Here is a 23,228-nt window from a genome sequence, read left to right on the forward strand (position 1 = left end):
GCCGGCTGTCTCTATCTCTGTCAAATAAATAAATAAAATCTTTAAAAAAAGTGCAAAAAATTATTTAAAAAATTGAAATCAATTAAAACATCACTCAAAGTGCTAATAAAATTCTATGATCTGTGTAATGGGCACGACAGACTTGTAAACACGTAACTAAAACATAGTGCTTACATATTTTATTACAAGTCGGCACAAGCTGTCAGGGGAGTGCAGACAAGTGAACAGCAGTTAACTGTGGACCTACTCACTTAGTGGCGGGTTTGGAATGAGATTTCACGTACCACCGGAGAGATCGTGAGGCCTCATTAGAAATGGTATCTGTGACTTTTCCATACTCACTCTTTCATCCTAGTGGAGGAGCAAAACATAAACTAGGATTTTAAAACCTTTATGAACCAGGCACTCAGAATCTCATCTTGTAAATTTGTAAATCTACTTTTAGTCGATTTCTGAGCTCAAAGTCTCAGGGTATTGTTTGCCCCTTTCTCTTAACCTTGGACAGAAAGACAGTCTGTTAGCCTCAGAGACTTAGAAGAAGCCTCCTTAGGAACACATTTTTTTGTGAGCCTGGTACACTTCACAGACGTGCTGTACCATTTTAGAACATAAAATGATGTCATGAGAGGGAATTTTGGAGATCATCTTCTTAAGGCTTATTATTGTAGAGCTGGAGAAACTGAGGTCCTGAGAGGGTCAATATTTTCTTGGTCATTTAGTCTAGTAGAACCACTACTATGGAAGGGGGCCTGGAGTACAAAGTTGGGGTCACATGACTTTGGCACTGAATTTCCATGGCATGATTTTCCACTGACTCTTGGAAGAGAGATTCTTTACTTCTCTGTCCATTTCCATACCTTTTACCCACTCTTTCTGGTTATCATCTAATTATCGATAGACTTACAGGCTTGCTTGGTGAAACTTTTCTCCTGCAAATGCTTTTTGAAAGTAGAACTGGGTTCGAGTGCACCCTCTGATACGTATTAGAGGCTGGGTCACCTTGGAAGAGTTGCTCCAGCTTCTCTAAATCTTGGGTTTTGAATTTTCAAAATTAGAAGAAACAAATCAGTCCCTACAATTTCTCACAGCTAGACTCTATGACCTCTTGGCCATTGTTGTAGCTGTTGTCACCCATGTCTACTTTCCCGTGAGTGATGGGAGTTGTGGCAAATAAAGACCAGTTAGTTAGTAATTGGTTTGGGTCTGTTCTCCCTTTCACCTTCTCCCGAGCGCCCTGGTCTTCCAGGGCTGTTGTTTCCCTGTCATGGTTGATTGTTCCCTTTCTGTGTGACATTCTCAATCTGAGAGGAAAGCTCAGTGAGGACATGTATCTCTATTCTGCCTCACTTTTTTGTCAGAAGCAAATGTTTCCTTGTCTGGACTGATGCTACCCTCCCTGCTGCTGCTTAGTTTACCTGGATCCACAATGCGGTGGAATGGTTCTTGTCACCCACGGTGTTGCCCGCGATGCGGATTGTACCTTTCGCATTAACTGGAATTCATACTAACTCTCTGCAAAGCGGGTTGGTATTTTATGTGTGGATTTCCGTCCTGCCTCCTTTCACTTTACACTCCCTGGTCAGTGGGACTCAGGGAAGTCGAGACAGGTTTGTAAGAAACCTCAGCTCACTCAACTTGCAGACTTGTCGGAGGAATCATGGGATGTGAGAGGTGGAAGGAATGGCAGCAGGCATCTAATCTTTTTGTTTACGGATAGGGAGAGACACTGAGGTTCATGGAGGTCAACGTACTAAAGTCATCATCGAGTCAATTAGTGGCTGAGCTAGAAATTACACCCAAGTCCTCTGCATTTAAGTCCAGAGCTTTTTCCAGTATTTCCAATTGTGTCTCCGATAGCCTATATAAAGGTTTGGCATTTCTGCAGAGTTGTTCGTAGTCACCCCTTCCAAGTAATGCCAGCTGTCCACGCAGAGAGTGGGGCGCTTAGCCAGTGCTGGGCCAAAGTTGCCTGTAGAGAGAAGTTGAGTGAATACATTGACATTTTCAGCCCATGGCACATCCTGCTTTGCCCTTCCGGCTCTCATCTGACCTGATGCTTCAGAGGAAGAGTGATTACATTTGCTGTTCAGCTAACAATTTGTGTAATTTCCAGCCTGCCTTCTTCTTTAACGTTGTCTTCCCACGCTTCCATCACATGCCACAGTCTATCTGCTTCATAATTACACTGGTAGGGACCTACCTACATCACTTGGAAAAGGTTTGCCCAAAGTACTTATTTACTTGTGCATAATAAATCTTGATTGATACCTTGGTAATCTCGGAGATCAATCTAAGATTTCCTTCCGCAATAATGAGGACTGAGGAGTCAGGGAAACGGGGGACAAAAAAAGAAGAAAAATTAAAAAAGAGGGCTGTGCTTTCTTACTGGTGAGCTCAGAGGAGAATCATAGATGCTCTGGAATTTCCATGATTTTGTTCGTTTGGGGTCTGTTCTAAGGTCAGGATCTTCCATGGCATCAGAAGAGTTAGTCCTCATCTAATCCAGTCACCTTGTTTTCAGAGGAGGCCACTGCCATCCCAGGGAGCTCATGGCAGAGCTCTGTCTGAAAGCTGGTCTAATGCAGAAGATCCAGTATCCTCCAGCTGAATACCGAGCTGTGGAAGGGATGATGAGCTGAAGCCCAGAGAGAGAGCACATTGTCGTATTTTAATAGATCATTAAGAAAGCAGTTTTGAAATTGTAGGAAGGTTCTGACTTTTAGGTAAAGGCGAAAGATCGTGAAACACCTCCAAAGTTATAGAAAAAGTATTATTTAAATTTTTACTGCTTGTTTATTTTACTTTATTATTTTTTTATTTGAGAGAGAGTGCACAAGTGGAGGGATGGGGTCAGTGCAGAGGGAGCGGGAGAAGCAGGCTTCTCGCTGAGCAGGCAGCCTGACGCAGGGCTTGATCCCAGGCTTCTGGGTACATCACCTGAGCTGAAGGCAGATGCTTAACTGACTGAGCCACCCAGGCATCCCTGTTTCTTGTTTAAAAAAGAAAATGTTGCTAAGGGACATGAATCCTGAACTTGAGTCTGCCATCAGATACTTCTGATCTCTAAGTCACTTAGCACCTCAGTCTCTCACATTTGCTACCACTAAAATAGTATGTTAAAACTTGTCTCTTCTCGTGGTATCATTCATTTATTAGCAAACATTGACCAAGAACCAGGCGTTGGGTTAATTGCCAAAGGAGATTTAGGGACTAATGCAACATGATTTAAAGATTAATATAAATGCTCTAAGTCAAATATTTTCAGGCCTTCAATCAGAATATACACATAAAGATCCCCAGATGAGTCTAGTATACAGATAGTTTTGAAAACTACTCCGTTAAGCTTATAGTACTTGGTGTTAGATGATGCCATGGAATGATTGGTTGGTTGTTTTTAAATTTTGATGATCTATGTAAATGTTTAAAGAAGTGTACAATATTGATTTTAGGAAAGAAGAACTTGAGCAAACACTAGTTAGTTCTATTTTTGTGGCTGACAATGACTTGTCATTCACATGATACCTTTAGAGAGGCTGAGTGGCTTTTTTTTTTTTAGTATTAAATTTATAGGTAAAGTGAGTCCTGTTTTTTCATCTGCAGAGGAAGGGTCTTGGTCATCATCTGGCCTTTTATGGCTGTTTGTGATCCATTGTGCTTTGATTAGTTTGGTCGAACTATTGGCTACATCAGTATGCGACCCTGTGGCTGATGATGAGTATTGTTTGGTGGAATAGAGTAGAGAAGACATTATGGCAAGTCATATCCAGGAGCTAGGAGTGGAGATAAGAGCAAAATCTACTGTTTCTAAGTGTGACTTCCTTTGGGTTGTGATTGTTTTGTTTTGTTTTTTGTTTTTGTTCTTTGGTTTGTTTTTTTTGTTTATTTGTCGTTGTTGTTTTGTTTGTTGTTGTTTGTTTGTTTTTTCCCTCCAAACAGGAAGGTAGTACCAGGATGAAGACTATGGATTTGGGGCTGAAGACTTCAACTTTGCTATTTGTCAGGATATATCTTTGAGCAAGTTATTTAGTTCTTATAGTCTTACTTTCTTGACTGCTGAATGTGGAGAATGAGAACCCTACCTCATATAATAGTGAAGACTGTTAGAAAATTGCTTGGCCTATAGCAAGTCCTCAGTAAACACTCGCTATTTGTTGTCAGTGGCTTTTTCGTACCCACTGAACAGCTAGGAAGAGAAGATAGAGAGCGATGGAGAGAGGGTAACAAGTAAAGCTTTTTAGGTGCGTGTTCATTGCTTTGCATGTGACAAAAGTTCCTGAAAGTCCAGTGCCTAAGGAGCCCAGCTCTCGGCCTCCCTTCGCTTAGACAAGGGCCATTTCTCTTGTTTGCCCCTCTTGGGATGGTGTTTGCGTATTCTCACAGCCTCTGTGGAGATCTTCCCTTTCACTTCTTGCTTTCGCAATGATTGTAAGCTTACAGTGAAACTGACCTAGAACCAGAGGAAGTAAGAGCAGGGTGAGTTTTGGTCCAGCAAAACCAGCTCTCACCACTGCTTATCTTTGTGTTTACGTTGGTCGTTCTTGGAGAAGCTGAGAAACCCCAACTGACATGTGCTAGTTCGTCTGTTCACTAAACTTGTGAGGTTTCCTCAGACCCGTTGATCAAAAGAGAGGGCTGTAATTCAGGTTTCAGAGAAGGAAAGCCCTATGGAATATTAGAGCTGATTGGGACTTTATGGACATTCATTGTGCAAATGAGTGTCCTCTCTTGTTAAAGGTCACCCTGGCGAAGTTGAGACTAGAACCGGGGACATGGAGACTCTGTGTCTGTGCTCTTGGTTTATCACCTGCCTTGGGTCCATTCTGAACTGGTTCAAGTTTCGTCGATAGAGTTTTTATTCTTGTTAGATGACTGTCCAGAGATTAAAGTCCTAGCCTCTTATTTCTCTGGATAAAACCTTTAAAAAGTAAGCTCAATTTATCTTTCAAACCTAATATTCTCCTTGCGTCCTTCATTTTAATACAACTGGTCTACTCCCTATTCCACGGAAAGACCTTGCTTCTTCCTTGAGCTTACAGTATTTCCAGGCATTATCTTTATTGTTCCATTTATCCTCAGAACCAGCCAGCTTTCAAAATCCTTGTCAAGGGCCACCCCTTCCTATGCCAGCTCCCATCACACACACCCCAGTTCTTTTTGTATGCTGTGTATTGCTCTTTCTTTTTTCACATATATAAATATCTCTTCTGCAGGTAGGCTTTAAGCTTCTTGAGTACAGGGTGAGAATCTGATTCATCTCAGTACAGGATGAGAGTCTGATTCATCTGGAGCTCTAGTGTCAGGCAAATATAGTTATTCATTCATTAAATTAACAGACATTGTTATTGAGTGTCTATCATGGATTAGGCCCTGGGATTTGAGAGTGATAATTGCTTCTGTTTTTAAGGATTCAAGAGTTGAGTTTGGGATACAGGCAAGCAAAGAGACAGAAACGTGTGATGAGTACAGTACTCCAGGTGCTGTGGAAATGTAGTGGGAGGGTATATAACTTGAACTGGATGATAGCATGGATTGTGTCTTTAAGGACTGGTGGGAAGTGATGCTGAGGATCTAAATGGCACATAGTAGATGAGACATCATTTTTAATTGTGAGGTAGCTAGATCGAAACGCAGGGAGAGCAAACCTAGAAGAAATGGATGAATTTCCAGCAGAATATGAAAATAACCTCAAAAGAAGTGTAAAATGACTGTAACTATTGTAGAAGTTACTGGAGATATGATTAAGATCGATTGTTAAAGAAGGTATCACATCCAAATGACTTTGCAGCAAGTTCTGATAAAATTTTAAAGATCAGAAAATCCCAACCTCATTGTTATTAAACAATTCCAAACAGTAGAAGAGGAGGTAGAACCCTCATGTGAAACCTAATGATGATAAGTAACCCAAGGAGAGAAACAACACTATAGAATGATCTTATTCATGATTCTGTGTACAAAAATTCTCTGTAAAATAGCATATTTAATTCATCAGTATATCAAAACACTGCAACTGTGACTGAGTAGGCCTTTTTCTAGGAATGCAGAGATGGTTCAATCTCTGGAACTCTTATCAGCAGGATTCATTACATTGCTAAATTAAGGGAGAGAAAAAGAGATGACCGTATCAGTGGAGGCTAAGAAGGGAGATACAGAGATTCTGAAGAGGGACAAGTAACCAAAGAGATCAACATTTATCCATTTACTCATTTATTGGTAACATAGCTTTCTAGAGGCATCCTAGCCAGGCATCGTGCTCATTTAGTGAGACTACTCAGAAGCAGCAGCTTACTGGGTCAGTCTGTGTGGATTGTTATGATATAATTCTTAATTCCACCTGGAATTAAGTTACTCTTCTTTTGGGTGGGGGGGCGGTGTGAATTAGGGAAATGTTCACAGTATCAGAGACATTTAAGCTGGGTCAAGATAAAAAAACAAAAAAAAAAAAACAAAACAATAGGGCTTGGGAGAAAGTGAAGTGACCTAAGTGGCAGTGTAGATGGTGGGCAGAGCATGAGCAAGAGTGTGGGGTCAGGAACATTCATTACAAATCCTGTGAATGGTGTCACTGGACCACTGTGGGCATATGGAAGAATGGTATGAGGGGTTGCCTTTCAGGTCATCTGCAAACAGATAGATGGCCAGACCTTGGCACTCTCAGGAGGTGAGCTGGAGGTGTCTCCATGGGGAAGGCAGTATCAGGGTAATATGAGGTATTGGGGATAACTGTAAAGATGATGGAGTCAATTAGTTGCATATTGATGCTTAAGTTTTCATTTTTTATGCTTTCCCAGAAGTTGCCTGTTCTTTTATATCTATGGCATATCTGAAAAAGCCAGGATTCTACAGTCAATTGGCAATGTGGGATTGATCTGGAAATGTGCCTCTTTGCTTTAGAAATCACTGCATCCTATATTAACCCGTTTTTTTAAGTTTCTATTTTGGAATAACTTTAGGTTTATAAAAAAGTTGCAAGGATGATATTAACCCGTTTTTAAAATGTACAAATAAAATTTATACTAACATGCGCAGAGTGCATTAAAGTTTTCGAATCTTCATTCTATCCTACTTGGTCCTGACCTATGTTCACTTTAGTCATGTTGAAAGCAGAACAGACACTTTCATCCCCTTTCAGTAGAAGACCGAGACTCAATTAAAAAAAAAAAAATACATATACAAAACCAAGTTTAGTGTTTCTCAATCCTAAGAGATGGGCTTTTTTTTTTTTTTTTTTTAAATCTTCTCAAATGATTGTGAATGATCAGCCAGGGTGAAGAGCCACCGTAAACCAGACTCATGGTGGTTTTTCTCTGTTGGTTTTGTGCTGGGCCTTCATGGTGGTTTTCGGAATATGTAAAATCTGGTCCTTGCCCTTTCAAGGAACTCACAGTGTAGCAAGTGTCTGTGCATTGCCTGTGTGATGGGACAAGGGAGGAAGAGGAAGAGCAGGGCCTGTGACTCAGTGAAAGCCTGTCACTTCAGTAGCAGAAGCCTCCCGATTCCTAGTTGAGCGCCTTCCTCTCTGATACACGTCATCCTCTTTTACTGCGAAAACTGCACCTCCAACACTTTGCTTTCTCTTACTTGGCCTAACGCTTTAGAGTATATAAACCACTTCAGTGGTGTCATCTCACCCATTGTCCTAAAACTCTCGAGTTAGGGAGAAAAGGGCTTTACCTTAATTTTGAGGGAGTCGAGGTCCCCAAGGTCCTGATGCGGGGAGGGGGCTGTTCAAGGTCACACCACTCCCTCTGAGGCTCCTGCCTTTACCATCACGAGTGCCCCATCCCTCTCTGTCACCCCATCTCTCCGTGGCCCTGCCACGTGCTGAGGACTTTATTTTTCCCTGCATTTCCAGTGTTCTTTGTCTTTACAGACATCTGGAGGTAATCATGTACCCTCTCAATTAATTCAGTTCAATTAATAAATTACGGGGTGGATTTGGGGCTGGGAGCCGGCGCAGGGTGCCTTCCGGGCCTCCCTGTGCTGGAGAGCTGTTGCAATCAGGCTTGGAGAGCCCTCTTCCTCAGAAGCTGTCTGGGAGGCTCCTCCCCAGCCTGCAGGCTGCCTGGAGGGGTGACTGGCTCACCCTGACAGGCAAGACATCATTTTTCTTTCCTCACACAGTGTATTGTAATCTGATCAGAACAGCTCTTGGGCTGGGCTGCTTTGCCTGCTCCTAGTTATGTTTTTCACAAATGTTCCCTGTGAGACTCTAAGCATGGCTCCTGATGCTTGTCAGCAGGGCTGACCTGTTCATTACGGGTTTGAATATTCCTCGCCCTTAGCTCCTAAGTGCCAGTAGGGTCCCGGGCTTTGTGGCACACAGGGTTCCCCTCCCCTCAGTCTGCAAGGTCCCCCTGGTGGGGAACATAACTGCTCCTACCAGAGGGACATTTTAAAGTATCCTGACATGCGCTGGTTATGTTCTTGTTTCAAGAACAAACTTTTGGTGCTTCCTTGATGTTGACCCAATAAATTCAGGTTTCCTTCTCTGCGCTTTGTGGCTCCATCCCACGTTTTAGTCACTTACGAACTGCTTTTCCCTGGTGCTCCTCCAGTCACACCAAACTTGAGTGCTGTGCCCTTTTTTTGCCTGTGCTGACATGGGTCAGGCCAGCCTCTGCTCAGCACTCAGGGTCCAGTCTGAATGCCACCTCATTAATGAGGTATTCGTTCTGCTCCCAGTGGGAAGTCACCTTGCCCTTTTCTGCTCCCCAGAAACACTTCTATTTATTTTTATCTCACTTAGGCAATATCACCTCATTTAGGTAGCTTAATCACGCTTTAATTGGTGTGGTATTCATTTTAATAGGTTATTAATAAAATTGAAACTTTTTTCCAACCTGGCTGATATCAGGCTCTCCTACCATAGAAACTTCTTCAGGTTAGGGACTGTTTCTTATCATATCTATTTCCTGGAGAGTGTTAGCCACTAAATAGGTAACTGTCGGAAGAGATGTTCAAGATTGGTTGAGGGGAGTGTGCCATTTTCTCTTCCTTCAGTGAAGGTCAGGTTTTCATCCGCCTCCTCCTCCCCTCATTTACCTTTTCTCTTTCTTTTCCCTTCTCCTCAGAGGGCTCTGTCAAGATTTCATTAAGTATGGGTTAAGGGGAAATAATGTTGAGGTGAGGTAGGTTGCCTCCATTTTCATGCTTCTGTAAGCCAACTGTGTTTCTTTCTTTTTAGTTCCAGATTCCAACAATGTCTCACCCATCTTGGCTGCCACCCAAAAGCACTGGTGAGCCCCTTGGCCATGTGCCTGCACGGATGGAGACTACCCATTCCTTTGGGACCCCCAGCATTTCGGTGTCCACACAACAGCCACCCAAGAAGTTTGCACCAGTAGTTGCCCCAAAGCCCAAGTACAACCCATACAAGCAAGCTGGAGGTGAAGGTACGTGGGGGGGATTTCAGAGTCGGGTGCCCAGAGTGGGAGAGTTCAGTATAATAAAAGTGATCTATCTGCACAATGCTGTGTCGGAAAAAGATAGCTCAAGAATTCCGTGTGCTTATCCTAGTTAATAGCCTGTCAGAGGTTAAAAAAAACCATCTAGAAGCTATCAAAGCAAACCTTTCTTTTAGGGGTAAAGAGAGTGAGACCTCTAACAGGTTATAGGGCCAGAACTAGAACCTTGGTCTCTTCATTCATAGCTCAGGCCATTCTGCTGTGTTATCTTCCACCCCGTCCCATTGTCTTGTAGAGAAGTGTCTGCCACCCAGTTGCCCCTCCCTCTTGCCATTGGACACATGTCCCCACTTGCTGCCAAGAAGTGGTCTCATGGGAAACCCATATGAAGTGACCCTCATGAGGCACCTGGAATTGTGAAAACTGAAATTGTTGACTCCCCTAGGCTGCCGTAGGATAAAGTTGTCGGGAGAGCTTTGTGAGATCTGCGTTTGCTGAAGGTCACAGGCAAACGTGAGCGAAGCCTCGTTCTAGGGGTTGTACCAGCAGTACATTCAATTTTCATCAGTCAGGAGTTGGATGAGCCACTGAGCTCAGCATCCCAGGTGTGTATGTATCTGCATATTCCCACACCGAACCTCACAGGCAGCATGAAGGTGCCATACTGTTGGGGTGAAGAGCTTCCATATTTTTACCAATCAGTGTCAGCAGCTCAGCCAAATCCATGAAACTATGACTTACCACTGACAACAGAGGAATGGTAAACTTCTGGAAGCAGAGAGCGAAGAGACAGTGAAAGGAGATTCGGCGCCCCCTTTCTCTGTTTTCTCCCTCACCACACCCCCACTTTTAAAAAAATGACCTTACATCACCTTTGCTGTGATGTTTCTTATTGCTTCTTGGGTGACATGAGTGTGTTTCTTCCAGCAAGTTTTTGTGAGACTGTTTCACACTCTGTGGTATAGTTCAGTCTTTCTCTTTTCCTCCTAGTCTTCTCCCTGCCCCCAGCAATCACTTTACTCCTCTGTTGGTATTGTTGTTAGAACTGAACGAGTTCTGGAGCCAGAAGCCTCGTCCAGATATCCAGCTTGTGTGAGGGGGCTGGACGCTTCGGCAGGTGGTAGGGAAGTCAGGCATCCGCCCTGGATCTTCGGGTATCCTTTTTCCAGAGAGGGCAGCAACAAGACCATCAGAGAGCTACTCTGGAAAAACAGGAAGTGGCAGTCTTGGTGCTCGACTACTCTCCATGGCAGCGTCTGAGTTTATAGGCCTTGAAGGAGACTACATCTCCACGGTCAATCCAAGACTTAGCGGAACTGGTTTTCTTTGTTCTTTAGTGGTGATGCTTTAGTAGTTGCAGGACTGGGACTGGGATTTGGAAGAGAATCCCTCCTCACTAGGACAGGAGGGGGCCGTATGTTGGCTTCCTTAATTGTTTTCCCAACGTTTTCCCTTATTTACTTCCTGGGGGATTTTTATTTTGTCCCCAGTTTTGGGGGAGAGCTGAAATGGACTTCCCTCTAATATGAAAGGAATAAGATAGGCTCCCTCCTGGAATAGGAGGCAAACGTGTGAGGAAGCCTTCGTTCGTGTGACAACCGCTACCCACCTGAGGGGTGGGCAGTGGGGGCAGGTCCCATATTAAGTAGGCTAATAGGTGGCATGTGTAGGGAGGAGGAATGTGTAGCGGTCTGCCTTCAGACCCCTTCATTCTGAATGCTGTGAGTCACAGTGGCTTGGCTCCTTGGGTGACTCTTGCTCTTGACATGCCCTGCTCTCTTCACTGTACTCCCTGTGGTTCGCTCACTGCCTGTCTAGTTCTCTGGGGACACCGGCATCCTCTCCAGAACTCTGCAGCTCACAATCATTTGTTCTTTCTCAACATCCCACCCCCGTCCCTTTTGTCACCTGTCAAAATCCTGCTGGTGTCGCTCTCTCCAAAATGGCCAGACATGGCCTCGATCAGAAGTCATCATTCCCTTCCCTGGGTTTCCACATGCATTGTGTTCTGTGACTCTCACATTTCAGTTTTTTGTCATTCCTCCTGCTCTTGCTCTGTTACTGTTCAACATGTGGTCTTTGCGAAACACTCTGCTTCTTCATTATCATTGTATGGCCTTCTCATACAACCCTATGAGGTAAGTGTTTTTTTCACATGGAAAATGGGAAATGGGAGTTTAGAGAGGAGAGGTGACCTTCTCTATGGTTTTGTGGCTCCTATGTTTCTGAAGCAAGGCTGTTGTCCTCGCCCAGGTGCTATCCTGCTTGCCCTTCTCTTCCTGGCATTTCTGGCACCCAGGCCTCATGTGATGGTGATACTTCCTTGTAAGAATGTAAGCTTTGTTTCCCCATTTAAGCAACAAGACATGGTTTCTCACTCGTCCTTATGTTTCTCTTGGCTCCTATTATGCTACTGTGTTTTTAGTGGGAATGATTGTGTATGGTCAGATGTATGTCTGTATGTTCCTCTGTATGTATATATTTGGATGGATGGCGGATGGCTGGATGGGTGAGTGCTCTGCTCAGTGATTCTTCTCTTGCAATAAACAGTTTGGAATATGGCATCCTCATTTGAAGCAACTCAGTCTCATTTAATTTCTGAAGTCTTGATTCTTTCTTGCAATTCTGCCAATCTCTCTCTCTCTTTTTTTAATATAACCTTTTTTGAATACGTGAAAGAAGAAATTTCCCTTGCATATATACATTTTAAAGATAAATATGGGGAAAGGTTCATGGATATTCAGACTTTGTTTTTAAATGAAGCTACATCTCTTCATCTGCTCTGTATTATGACATGATATTTGTTGCAAGTGTGAGATTTGCTTTACTTTCTATTTAATTTAAATGTTAGTGCATTCCCTGTTACTCTAAACATTTTTCTAATTTATGTTATTTTTTGTTTACATTTTCATACATGTTGAAAGTTCATATTCATTTTCCTTTTCTTTTTCTTTCTTTTTTTCCCCTTCTTCTTTCTTTTGTTTTTGGGTCCCTGTAGAATGCTCTGCGCCGTTAGTGAAATCTCCAGACAGTAGGAATCACAGTTTTTATGTGCGGGGCGAACTGAAGATGCCGGGATCTTGTGCCTCTGCCCACCTCTTCTTTGCCTCTAGTACATACTCTCCCTCAGTTTCTCATCCCTACAGTCTTTTCATCCATAGCTTAGTTCAGAGCCTGACGTCTAAGAAGCTTAACTGCAAAGACAGAAAGTTAGAATCAATAGAAAGCATACGGTCTATCTTTTTCTGGTGTAAATGTGAGAAGTGCAAGGCAGAGGGGATAAGTTGTTTGCTCAGAGGTGCATGGCCTGCTCAGGGCTGACCTCGGGTCCCCTCTGTCCGATTCCAGAGTTATACAGAACTTTGGGCTGTATTCTAGTGACGACTCTTTCTCACTACACCGTCATAGAGTTCTTATCACAATGTGCCTTACTTGTAAATGAACCTGTCTCCTTCAGTGAACTTGGAGCTTTGGGAAGCAGGGACTGCCTGACTCATGCCTTTACTCCCAATAACACCCAGCAGGATACCTGCCGTATAGTAGGTCCTCCGTAACATCTGGGGTAATGCTTAGGCTGTAGCATTATAAACCTGCTTATTCGGGCACAGATCCTGGCTTCGCAGCTACCTGTTAGGTGTTAGGGTTCTGTAGCTCCACCTGCGTGTTTGAAGTACTCTTACCCTCCTATCCCTGTTCCTTGAGATTTTTAGTCCAGGAGTTATGGAACCACTGCCGCCTGGAAGTTTTCAATTCCATTTCTTACCTTGGTATTATGTCTGCAATGTCTGGAGTTTGCTTTCCCATTTTATTTATTTATTTATTTATTTATTTATTTATTTACTTACTTATTTACTTATTTACTTTTTTTTTTTTTTAATTTTATTTATTTATTTGACAGAGAGAGACAGCCAGCGAGAGAGGGAACACAGGCAGGGGGAGTGGGAGAGGAAGAAGCAGGCTCCCAGCGGAGCAGGGAGCCTGATGTGGGACTCGATCCCAGGACTCCGGGATCACGCCCTGAGCTGAAGGCAGATGCTTAACGACTGAGCCACCCAGGCGTCCCGCTTTCCCATTTTAAAATTCTGACTGAGAGTGGCTAAGTACCCACATGTTCTGCACATCAACTTATATTTATGGGATCCCATATGTCATGAGTTTTCTCTCTTTTTTAGAAATTATTTATTTATTTAAGTAATCTCTACACCTAGCGTGGGGCTCAAACTCATAACCCCGAGATCAAGAGTCACAGGCTCCGCTGACTGAGTCAGCTGGGAGCCCACCTGTCGTGATTTCCTTTAAAAGGTACTTTGCTAATAACCTTTCTCTAAAGGGCTTTGTTGTTTTTCCCAGGTAGTGGCTCTTTAGGCCTTCAGATCCCTGTATCTTGCTACCATTGTTCTCAGACTTTCCACGGATCTTCTTTAACGAATTGTATCTCCTCAGTCCTCTTTGAGTGACCCTGCATTTCTGAATGCCTTCTCGTGTTTAGAACATTAAGCTTGTGAGCCCATATATATTTCTTACTGTTTTACCTTCTTAAAAAGTTTACACTGTTAAATGCCCGTATCTTTTTTTTTTTTTTTTTTTTTTTGTGGGATGGTTGCTGTATATGTATGGTTTTCTCATCATCTTCTATTTTTGGCTGATGAGGACAACAAGATAATGATTCTTTTTTTTCTGGTCTTTAAAGTACTAGCCAGTAATGTTCTGTATCCTATAATGTGGGTCTTCCATCTTTTCTCGATTTGCAAAAACCAAACCAAACCAAAAACACAAAACCTTAGACTTTGTTGGCAGAACAGGGTATAGATCTTTCTTTTTCTGTTCTGGGTAGATACCAAAGTAAGTGAGCTTTCCTACTTTACTAATACATTATTTTCTTGAGATGGTTCTGAAATGTTCCTGTCATTACAACTCTGGGCATTGGAAATAAACATACACATAGACACACACGCACACACATACATGCAACCTCTTTTTCTCTTTTGATACTCTGGCTGAATGAAACGTGATAATTACGATAGATTATCATCCAGAATCCTTTGTAATGTTTCCAAGTTTGTAAATTTGGAGTTGCCTTGTGGCCTGAAATTTACTTTCTCAAATTTCTGAAGTTCCTTTGAAAAACGTTTTTTATGTAAGATTTTTGGAAAGATTGACTGCCCAGGGTACAAATTCAAGGGAAGTCTTTCGGTAGAATCCCTTTGTGTTTGTACAGCCCTTAATAGTTTACCCTACACTTCCATATTCGCCATCATTTCATTCTCCAAAGGTGCTTCTTGCCGTAGTTAGGTAGTTATTGCCATTTACCCGAGTGGTAAACTACCAGAAGTGAAGTAACATGTTCAGTAACCATGTAGCTAGTAAAATAATAGGGCCAACCTCTGCTTTTTCATGTCTAGGGCTCTTACTGATGTTAAAGGGTTCTATTTATTGGAGATTGGGATAGACAGCTTCCTCTGCTCTAACTCCATTACTTTATTATTTCTTGGTTCTTCTTGGATTAATTTCAAAATGATTGCTCTTCTCACAAACTATTTCTACATATATTACCTTATACACTTGTAGGTAATATACACAAGACCTCGGCTTTCAAACTGCCTACATTGGTTCGCCTAGACTTGGAAAGTCTAATGAGAATGGGTGAAATGAATTCTGTTCAAGGAGGATCCTAAACCTGGAAATTTGTGACTAGATCTCATCACGCTTTCTGCTCCCCCGAGGTTATTCATCCGTTTCATGGAGAAGGAACAGTTCTAGGCAATTTGCTAATCTGGAGTAGACATAGTAGCTAGAACAAAATGCCATCACAAACAACGGAATCCCCCATGGTGGAGATGGCAGCCAGTCTTCCTTCATTTCTGCTTTTGTGACAGAACCTTTCTTCATGCATTAATCACAAAGCCTCTGAGCAGCAGAACTAGAAAAGAGTTTGAAGGTCATGTGTTCTAGTTCTTTCTTTTGTCAGATGTGAAAACTCAGTCTAAGAGGGAAGGGAATGGCTTCCCAAGTGTATCCCAGGGTTTGGGGCTGACCTGGGGTCCAAGCCTGGATTTCCCAAACGTGTGCATTCCACCACATCTCCATTGTCTCAGATTGGAAGAGGCAAGACAGGCTTGTCTCCTAGGAAACGATGAGTCCTGGATTATTGATACTTGGTAGAGACGTAGCCATTAGTGATACGAAACTGGTTTGGCTGGACATATTTATTCTCTCAACAGAGGCTAACATGTGAGGGAAACAGATGGCCACCAATGGCAATATAGTTAAATAATGTAGCATGGATTTTCTCTATCATTTCTGTGTTTAACCTACAGGCCGATTTGGTACTGCTTCTCTTCTTATGGTTAGTAAATTTTTTTTTTTTTTTTTTTTGGTGAAACTTAGAAGAGTAGGTGGCAGAAAATGTGGGAGGACGGATTGTGAACTCTGAACAGTCATATCTAAATATTTAGAGTCACAGTGTGCTAGCTTGTCTCCGGAGTCCTGTAGTTTCTGTCCCTTGCCCTGAAAGGTGAATCTGGCCTGCAACTTTGCAGGGACAAATGGGGAGCATCTTCTTTCTGTAGTCCTGAAATCATGTTAAGTGGCCAGCAACCACACGAGAGCGATTGCGGCTTCTTAGATGCTTGTTATAATGATACATGGTCTGTCACGAGGATAGTCACAAAGTCACGGAAACATCAGGAGCTCTAATGATGCTCGGGTTTGACTGGCATGCCCCTTTCCTGGGCTGGGGTAAGCGTGCTGAGTTTCATCTATCACTGTGGAGCGCCGTACATGAGTTTTAATTTTCAGAGCCTCAGGGGGGAAGAAAAGGACAAGCTGTTCATTCATTAAAGGGTCAGATAATAATTGTATTAATTTGATCTTCACATCACATCTTCCTGAAGAGAAAAGAATTTGTAGTTCTTTGGGTGACGTTTGATTTTACCAAATATTCACAGGCCTTATTGACATCCCAGAGAGCCAAGGTTCATGCTGATTCGGGGGGCGAGTTATATACATTCAAGCCTCAGGTTCGCCACCTGACCTTAATGATGACATTTTTCTATTCCACAGTTCCTTAATTTATAAAATTAGCTGGAGATGTTGATTACCTTACAAGATTGCTTGAGCATTGAATATAATAATGAGTATGAAAATGTTTTATAAACCGGAAAATACCTTACAACTCCAAGGGATTACAACGATCGTTTCCTCAAAACAAATTTTGTATCAGGCTCTCTTCTAGGGGCTGAACAAATGGCAGTGAACAAAACAGAGATTTATTCCTGCCCTCATGGAATATGCTTCTCGCTATAATAAAAATAATTAAGTGTTTTTATTCATTATAAGTAATATTGAAAGAAAGTATTTATTTAATAAATGCATTTCATAATCTCATACATACTATACTAATTATTCTAAATTATAATACTAGTACTATAAGACCCATAAATGTGTGGTACTATAACTCTAATTATTACTAATAAAGGTATTAATAGATACTGGTGAAGATTATTAACTTCAAATAGCAATGATAGGAATCACAGTGCCTCAGTATTACATAAACTATGAAATTCTAGAACCAGGATAAATCTTAAAAATTATCTAACGCAACCCTTTCATTTCCTAGACGAGGATAGTCATTTCGCTAATACATTTCTGGGAGGTGTCAGGCCTTTGCCCTAGGAGTGCTGTAAATAACAAACAGAATTGCTGAATTGAAGGCAGGGGTTATTACCCCAGTTTTAGAGGCTCAGAGGTCAGGTGGCTTGTTCAATATTACAGAACAGTGAGTGGTCAAGCTGAACTTTGATCCTCTGGATTCCTTCCACAGTTACCACGGTTCTGTGTCGCTGATGTGTTTTGGGTGACTTGTTTAGGAGCTCCAGTGATAGAATAAATTTATGTGGACAGAGTGGATTAGATGTTTTAGAACAAAGGGAAGTTCATGTGCTGTTAACAAAATCTCTTACTTTGTAACCTGTCAGCATAATTAACTGTGGAAGTAAATTCCTTAACAAGGTAGTGGACTTCAAAAATGTTGACTGATGCTATGTTCTGGTGGTGAGGTGCTCTTTAATTTTCTTTATTTTTAAGTTATATAAATGTATATCCCATTGGTGATGGGTAGTGAGGAGGGCACGTGTTGCATGGTGCACTGGGTGTTTTACGCAACTAATGAAGCATTGAGCTGCACATCGGAAACCAGGGACGTACTGTATGGTGACTAACATAATAAAAAAACATTAAAATAAAAAAATATATAAATGTATAATATTGTCACTCCGTATTTTAAATCGAAACCAAGCTTAATTTCTTTTTCGGAAGTAAAAGTAAATATAGAAATGCAATAAAATATCACTACACACCTATTAGAGTAGCTAAAATACAATAAAAATGCAGGGAGGTGGAGAACCTGAATCACTTATACATTCGTGGTAAGAATGTGTAAAATGGTATAACCACTCTGTAAAACTTTTTGGCAGCTTTTTTCCCAACATGTATCAACCATATGATTCAGCAGTTGCACTCCTGGAAATTCAATTCAGAGACGTGAAAAATTATGTTGACACAGAAACCTGTACATGAATGTTCATGGCAACTTTTTTTTCCTAATGACAAGATACTAAAAACAATCCAAATGTCCTTCAGTGGGTAAATGTTTCGACAAACTCTGGTACATCCAAACAATGCAGTAATACTGTCCATCAATAAAAGGGAAGAAACTGTTGCTTATATGCAGCAACCTGGATTGACCTCAAGGGCGTGATGCTTAATGAAAAAAGAAGTAGTCTCAAAAGGTTGCATATACTCTGATTCCATTTATAAGACATTCTTGAGATGACAAAACTCTAGAGATGGAGAACAGATTCATGGTTGCTAGGGAACAGGAATGAGGGATGGAGTAGGGCAGGGAGTGGGTGTTCATACCAAGAAAAAGCTACAGAGAGTCTTTTCGTGTTGGTGGAGCAGTTCTGTATCTTGGTTGTAGTGGTAGTTGTGTGAATCTATACATGAGATGAAATTCATGGAACTGTATAGACCCACAGATGAATGCAGGTCACAAAGATGGTGAAAACGGAGTAAGTAAGGGCTAGCTAACAGTAATATAACAATGTCTGTTTCCTGGTTTCGATATCGTGTTCTACCTGTATCAGATGTTACCATTGGAAGAAGCCGGATGAGTGGTACATGGGAGTCTATGCAGTTTTTACAACTTTCTATGAGTCTATATTTCAAAATAAAAAACTTTAATAATAAATACATCATACATATAGATTTCTAAATGTTTTTTTCTCCTTCTCTAGTGCCGTCTTATATGGACACCGAATTGTCCGGACCATACTTTGATGATCACTGTTATAACGTATGGTTTAAACCAGTGGTTTTCAAAGCTGACCAGTCATCAGAAAGACTTGGGGAACATTTTTTTTTTTAGATCTATTTATTTGAGAGAGAGAGAGAGAGAGAGAGAGAGAGAGAGAAGGTGGGGGGAGGGGCAATAGAGGAGGGAGAGAGAGAATCTTCAAGCAGACTCCCTGCTGGGTGAGGAGCCCAACACAGGGTCTCAATCCCATGACCCTGAGATCATGACCAACCAAGAGTCGGACATTTAACCAACTGAGCCCCCCATGTACCCCCAGGAACATTTTTTTTTTTTAAAAGATTTTATTTATTTATTTAACAGAGAGACAGCCAGCGAGAGAGGGAACACAAGCAGGGGGAGTGGGAGAGGATCTTCCTAGCGGAGGAGCCTGATGTGGGGCTCGATCCCATAACGCCGGGATCACGCCCTGAGCCGAAGGCAGACGCTTAACCGCTGTGCCACCCAGGTGCCCCACATTTTTTTTTTTTTTAAAGAAAAAAAACACACAAACCGTGGGGCTCTTACCACTACTACAGATTTAGAATTTCAAGGGATCTGCACCAAAACAAAACTCCCCAGATAGTTCTGATTGAGGCTCAACCAAAGTTTGGGAAACATTCATTTACTTCAATAACTCCGGGGAATGGTATTTTAATGCCTTTTGAACCTTCTGCAGGTCCTGTGGGTACACACTCTCTCCTTAGTTAATGATAGTGGCTTTTGAAGTCTTAAGTATCTTTTATCATATGAACAATGGAGAGGTTCAGGAACTCAAATCATTCTTCACCTTGCTGTGCTATTCCCTCTGTGCTTTCATCATAACAGAGTTTTCTGCATATGTTGTCTCAAGGAATTTTAATTGGGACCCAAAGACAGAAGAATGAAGATTAAAAAAAAAATAATAAAAATTCTAGAATGCTTCAGCAATGCCCAGACTTCTGCACTATGGAGCACTTGCTATTGTGTTCCTTCAGGTAGTGATGCCTGAAACCTCAGCCTATTTTGGGTCATGACAGGTCTATGTAAATCATCTATAAATGGATTCATTATGGATATCATAAAAATAAATCTGACACCTGAGCCTTTGGGCAAATATACCATCTAAAGAAATCATACCCTGGAACAACGGTTGACCCTAGGAGCTGCAAAAGAGAAAAAATATCACAGTATTATATTTTTATCATCCTTTCTTAAATTTACTGTAGCTAGAGACTGGAAGGCTGAGCACAGCTCCAGGGACAGAAGAGTATAGGTCCCTGAGGTGTGACACCTCAAGCTTTCTAGCACTTTGACCACCAGTATTCTCCATTGCTGTCTGTTCTTTACTTTGCATGTTGCTAATCTCAAACAGAATAGATGGCTTGCTACATGGGATAGACCTAGAATAGTCACCATATCTCCAGGATATTCTGTAAACTAACTGCTGTAGAAGAATAGGAAGGATGTGTTGTAGGAGAAAGCTTCACAGAGTAGGGGACATCTAAGCAGAGTTTTGGGGAATGGTTTAGTTGTGTGCCACTCAGTAAAGGGTGGTGAACAGCATGACACCCCAAGCAAAGGGAATAACATATGCAAAAGTCGAGAAAGATCCTCTTCTCATCCTTGTAATTTTGGCAGCCTTTTGCTGATGTCTTTAGGCAGTGAATCTGGGCTTCTGGGAGTCTCTTTACAATAGGAGCAAAGGAAATTCATTCTGAGTAGATGGAAAATCTAGTATGCTGCAAAACATAGCTGTAGGAATAGCTCCAGGAAATTGGGTAGCTAGGAAGAAAGAAGAGCAGACTGACCTTACCGCACCATGGGCCAGAAGCCTCTTCCTGGTCCTGGCCAGAAAGATCATGCCATTTCTCCCCAAGCGTCTATCATGCTTGGGAATGAAATATTTCTGTATAGACAGATGCTAAGACAGCAAAGAAGGGTAAAGAAAGCACTCCCCAAATTAGATCAAACCAGCCTTATTTACCTAGTCAAACAAATGTGTGAAGTGAGGAAGCTTGAAATCTTTTTGTTGTTATGTGTTGCTTTCTGACTTATCTCCATTTTGGGTGATCCTGAGAAAACAGGAAGCAATGAAAGAAGGACTTTATTATGAAACATTCATTACAACTTGCCACTTTAAAGATGGGTGTGTGTGTGTGTGCGCACGTGCACATGCACACTTGTGTGTGAATGGATTTAAAATCCTTTCCCACATAATATCTAGTTCAGTCACCACAAAATATGTTGTAACATTATTATGGTTCCTACATTATTAGAGTTCCTAAAGCCAAATGAAAAATCTAAGATTCAAAGAACCCACAGTGAGGCTCATAAATGTGGAAGCCACATGCTACCAAATTTTAATACTTGCCTTAAGTAAAATATTACTAATATAAATAACCACTGTGTAATAGGCATTGATGATTACTATCAGTAAAATAATTTCTCTGGCAGAACATTGTCGTAAGGATGGGAAAAACCTTTTTAGTGGATTTATTAGCCTATTTCATCTGAAAGCTACTCTGCTTTACTGTTAACCTAATTTTTTAGCTACACTGTAAAAGATACGTATCATCACCCTCAATCTGCAGATAAGTAGAATTCAAAGTGAAACAACCAGCATAGGGCAAAGCTGGGATTTGAATCCCTGTCTCCTAATTCCACGTATGGAACTTTTCCTTAGCACTACACTGCGTCTGATGTTCATGTGATTAGTATTTTGTATTAAAAGGAGAAAAACTTATTACAGTTATTTTCCCCATTCATTACCATTCAGAGCTGTTTGAAAATTGAATTCATCCAAATAATGTGCGAAAATTGCCTGTGCATGGGCGTGTATAGGGTAAGGTGCAGACGTACAGAACAGCCAAAGTGATCTCAAGAAGTCACTACCAAGAAGACGTTATTTCAGAAAGCTCTTGAATAACCATTTGAAATCTCCATTAATTCAGTGAATTATGTCATCTTCCTTTATCTTGTTAGGTATCATTGGTAGTTTTATTGGCATTAAAATGACATTTGAATTTGCTGTTTTTGTTACTGATATATGCTCATATAGTAATAGCTATTTGGATGTTATTAAGTGCTTCCTTTGTAAAAATTATTTACTAGGAAAGATGGCCAGGACATGATGTATATCTGGAAATAGCTCCATTTGACCTTGGAGTGTCCTACATGCCCATTTCATATGGTCCCCGTAGATGGATTTTACTTTGTCACACCTCACCCTCTGCTTTTATTCCGGTTCCTCCAGCAGGGACAATTCTGATACACTTCATCCCATTTTATTGAGTGAGGCTCTGTAAGTGATAGGAAAAGAGTACAAACACATCCTAGTCCTTAAGTAGGTTATATTTTTATTAGAAACTTGGCATAGGAAAAGGATGAGTTAACTAACAATAAAGAGCTGTAAATTCTGGGAAAAGGCTCTATGATTATTTTCTTGGAGGATTTGGAAAGAAGATTTTACTTGGGGCCAGGACAAGATTGGAAGTCTACAAGAGGAAAGCCTCAGGGCAGGCAGTGCTTAAGCATGAAGACTCAGGCATCAGGTACATCTGGGTTTAAGTTTGAGTGTACCTCTGATTGTCTAGGAACTTGGGCTAATTAGGTTAAGTAGCTGCTTAAGATCTCTCAACTTGTTCTTACTTTTAAAAAAATGTATATATGTTTAAAATGTATATATCTCAAAGAGTTGTTTTCAAAATCCAGTGAATGTTTCAAGGGAGTATTGTAAAAACTAATAGCTAACTCAGCAGAAGCTGCCATCGTTATTACTGCTGTTATTAAAAGTAAAGCATGAACATTAGATCTGGGAGTCATTATTCATCTTTTTGCATCCATAGATTTTTTTAAACTCAGTATTATCCAAATGTATCTCTTGCTGGCTGTTTTTGAAAATAACCTTGGTTTTCGGGGCACCTTGGTGGCACAGTCGGTTAAGCGTTGGACTCTGGATTTTGGCTCAGGTCAGGATCTCAGGGTCATGAGATCGAGCCCTGCTTTGGGCTTCACGCTCAGCGTGGAGTCTGTTTGGGATTCTCTCCCTCTGCCCTTCTCCCTGCGCACATTCTCTCTCCCTCTCTCTCTCTCTCTCTCACACATATATTAATTAAAAAAAGAGAAAATAACCTTAGTTTTATCCTTTTTTGTTCTATGGAGATGTTTTAAGATTGACTTGTCTTAATTTGTCCCCACTAGAATGATGTTTTGAAACGTCCTATTTTGAATTTGTAGAACACGTTTCTCAGAGACTTTACTCGAAGTATGTTGTGAAAAAAAAAAGATTCATATTTGTAGTCTCTTCAAGAAGGGGCATGTTTATTATTGAACTGTCATTACAGATAATAACATCAATGAACATGATATAAAGCAAACTAAACTGGTGATTTTTATTAAATTTTAAAGTCTTTTGTTTTCCAAAATATCAAATGAGGCAGAGGGAGTTTAGAGATGTTATTAATTATATTATCAGAGAAAAAAAATAATTA

At 41.2% G+C, this 23,228-nt stretch overlaps 1 protein-coding gene across 27 annotated transcripts in view; it reads left to right on the forward strand.

Annotated features, from left to right (window-relative positions):
* Positions 1-23,228, forward strand: part of LPP (LIM domain containing preferred translocation partner in lipoma) — a 639,448-nt gene that overhangs the window by 204,057 nt on the left and 412,163 nt on the right. For 26 of the 27 annotated variants that reach the window (XM_045811268.2, XM_087861490.1, XM_087861508.1 and 23 more), the window contains one exon: positions 9,185-9,392. The exons of the other annotated variant lie outside the window; for it this stretch is intronic. In XM_045811268.2, coding sequence (XP_045667224.1) covers positions 9,185-9,392 — 208 coding nt within the window. The remainder of the gene's footprint in view (positions 1-9,184; positions 9,393-23,228) is intronic. 27 annotated transcript variants of the gene reach the window in all.

The sequence above is a fragment of the Ursus americanus genome, chromosome 4, assembly GCF_024610735.1.
Source record: "Ursus americanus isolate L20-20 chromosome 4, mUrsAme1.1.p, whole genome shotgun sequence".
Lineage (NCBI taxonomy): Eukaryota > Metazoa > Chordata > Mammalia > Carnivora > Ursidae > Ursus > Ursus americanus.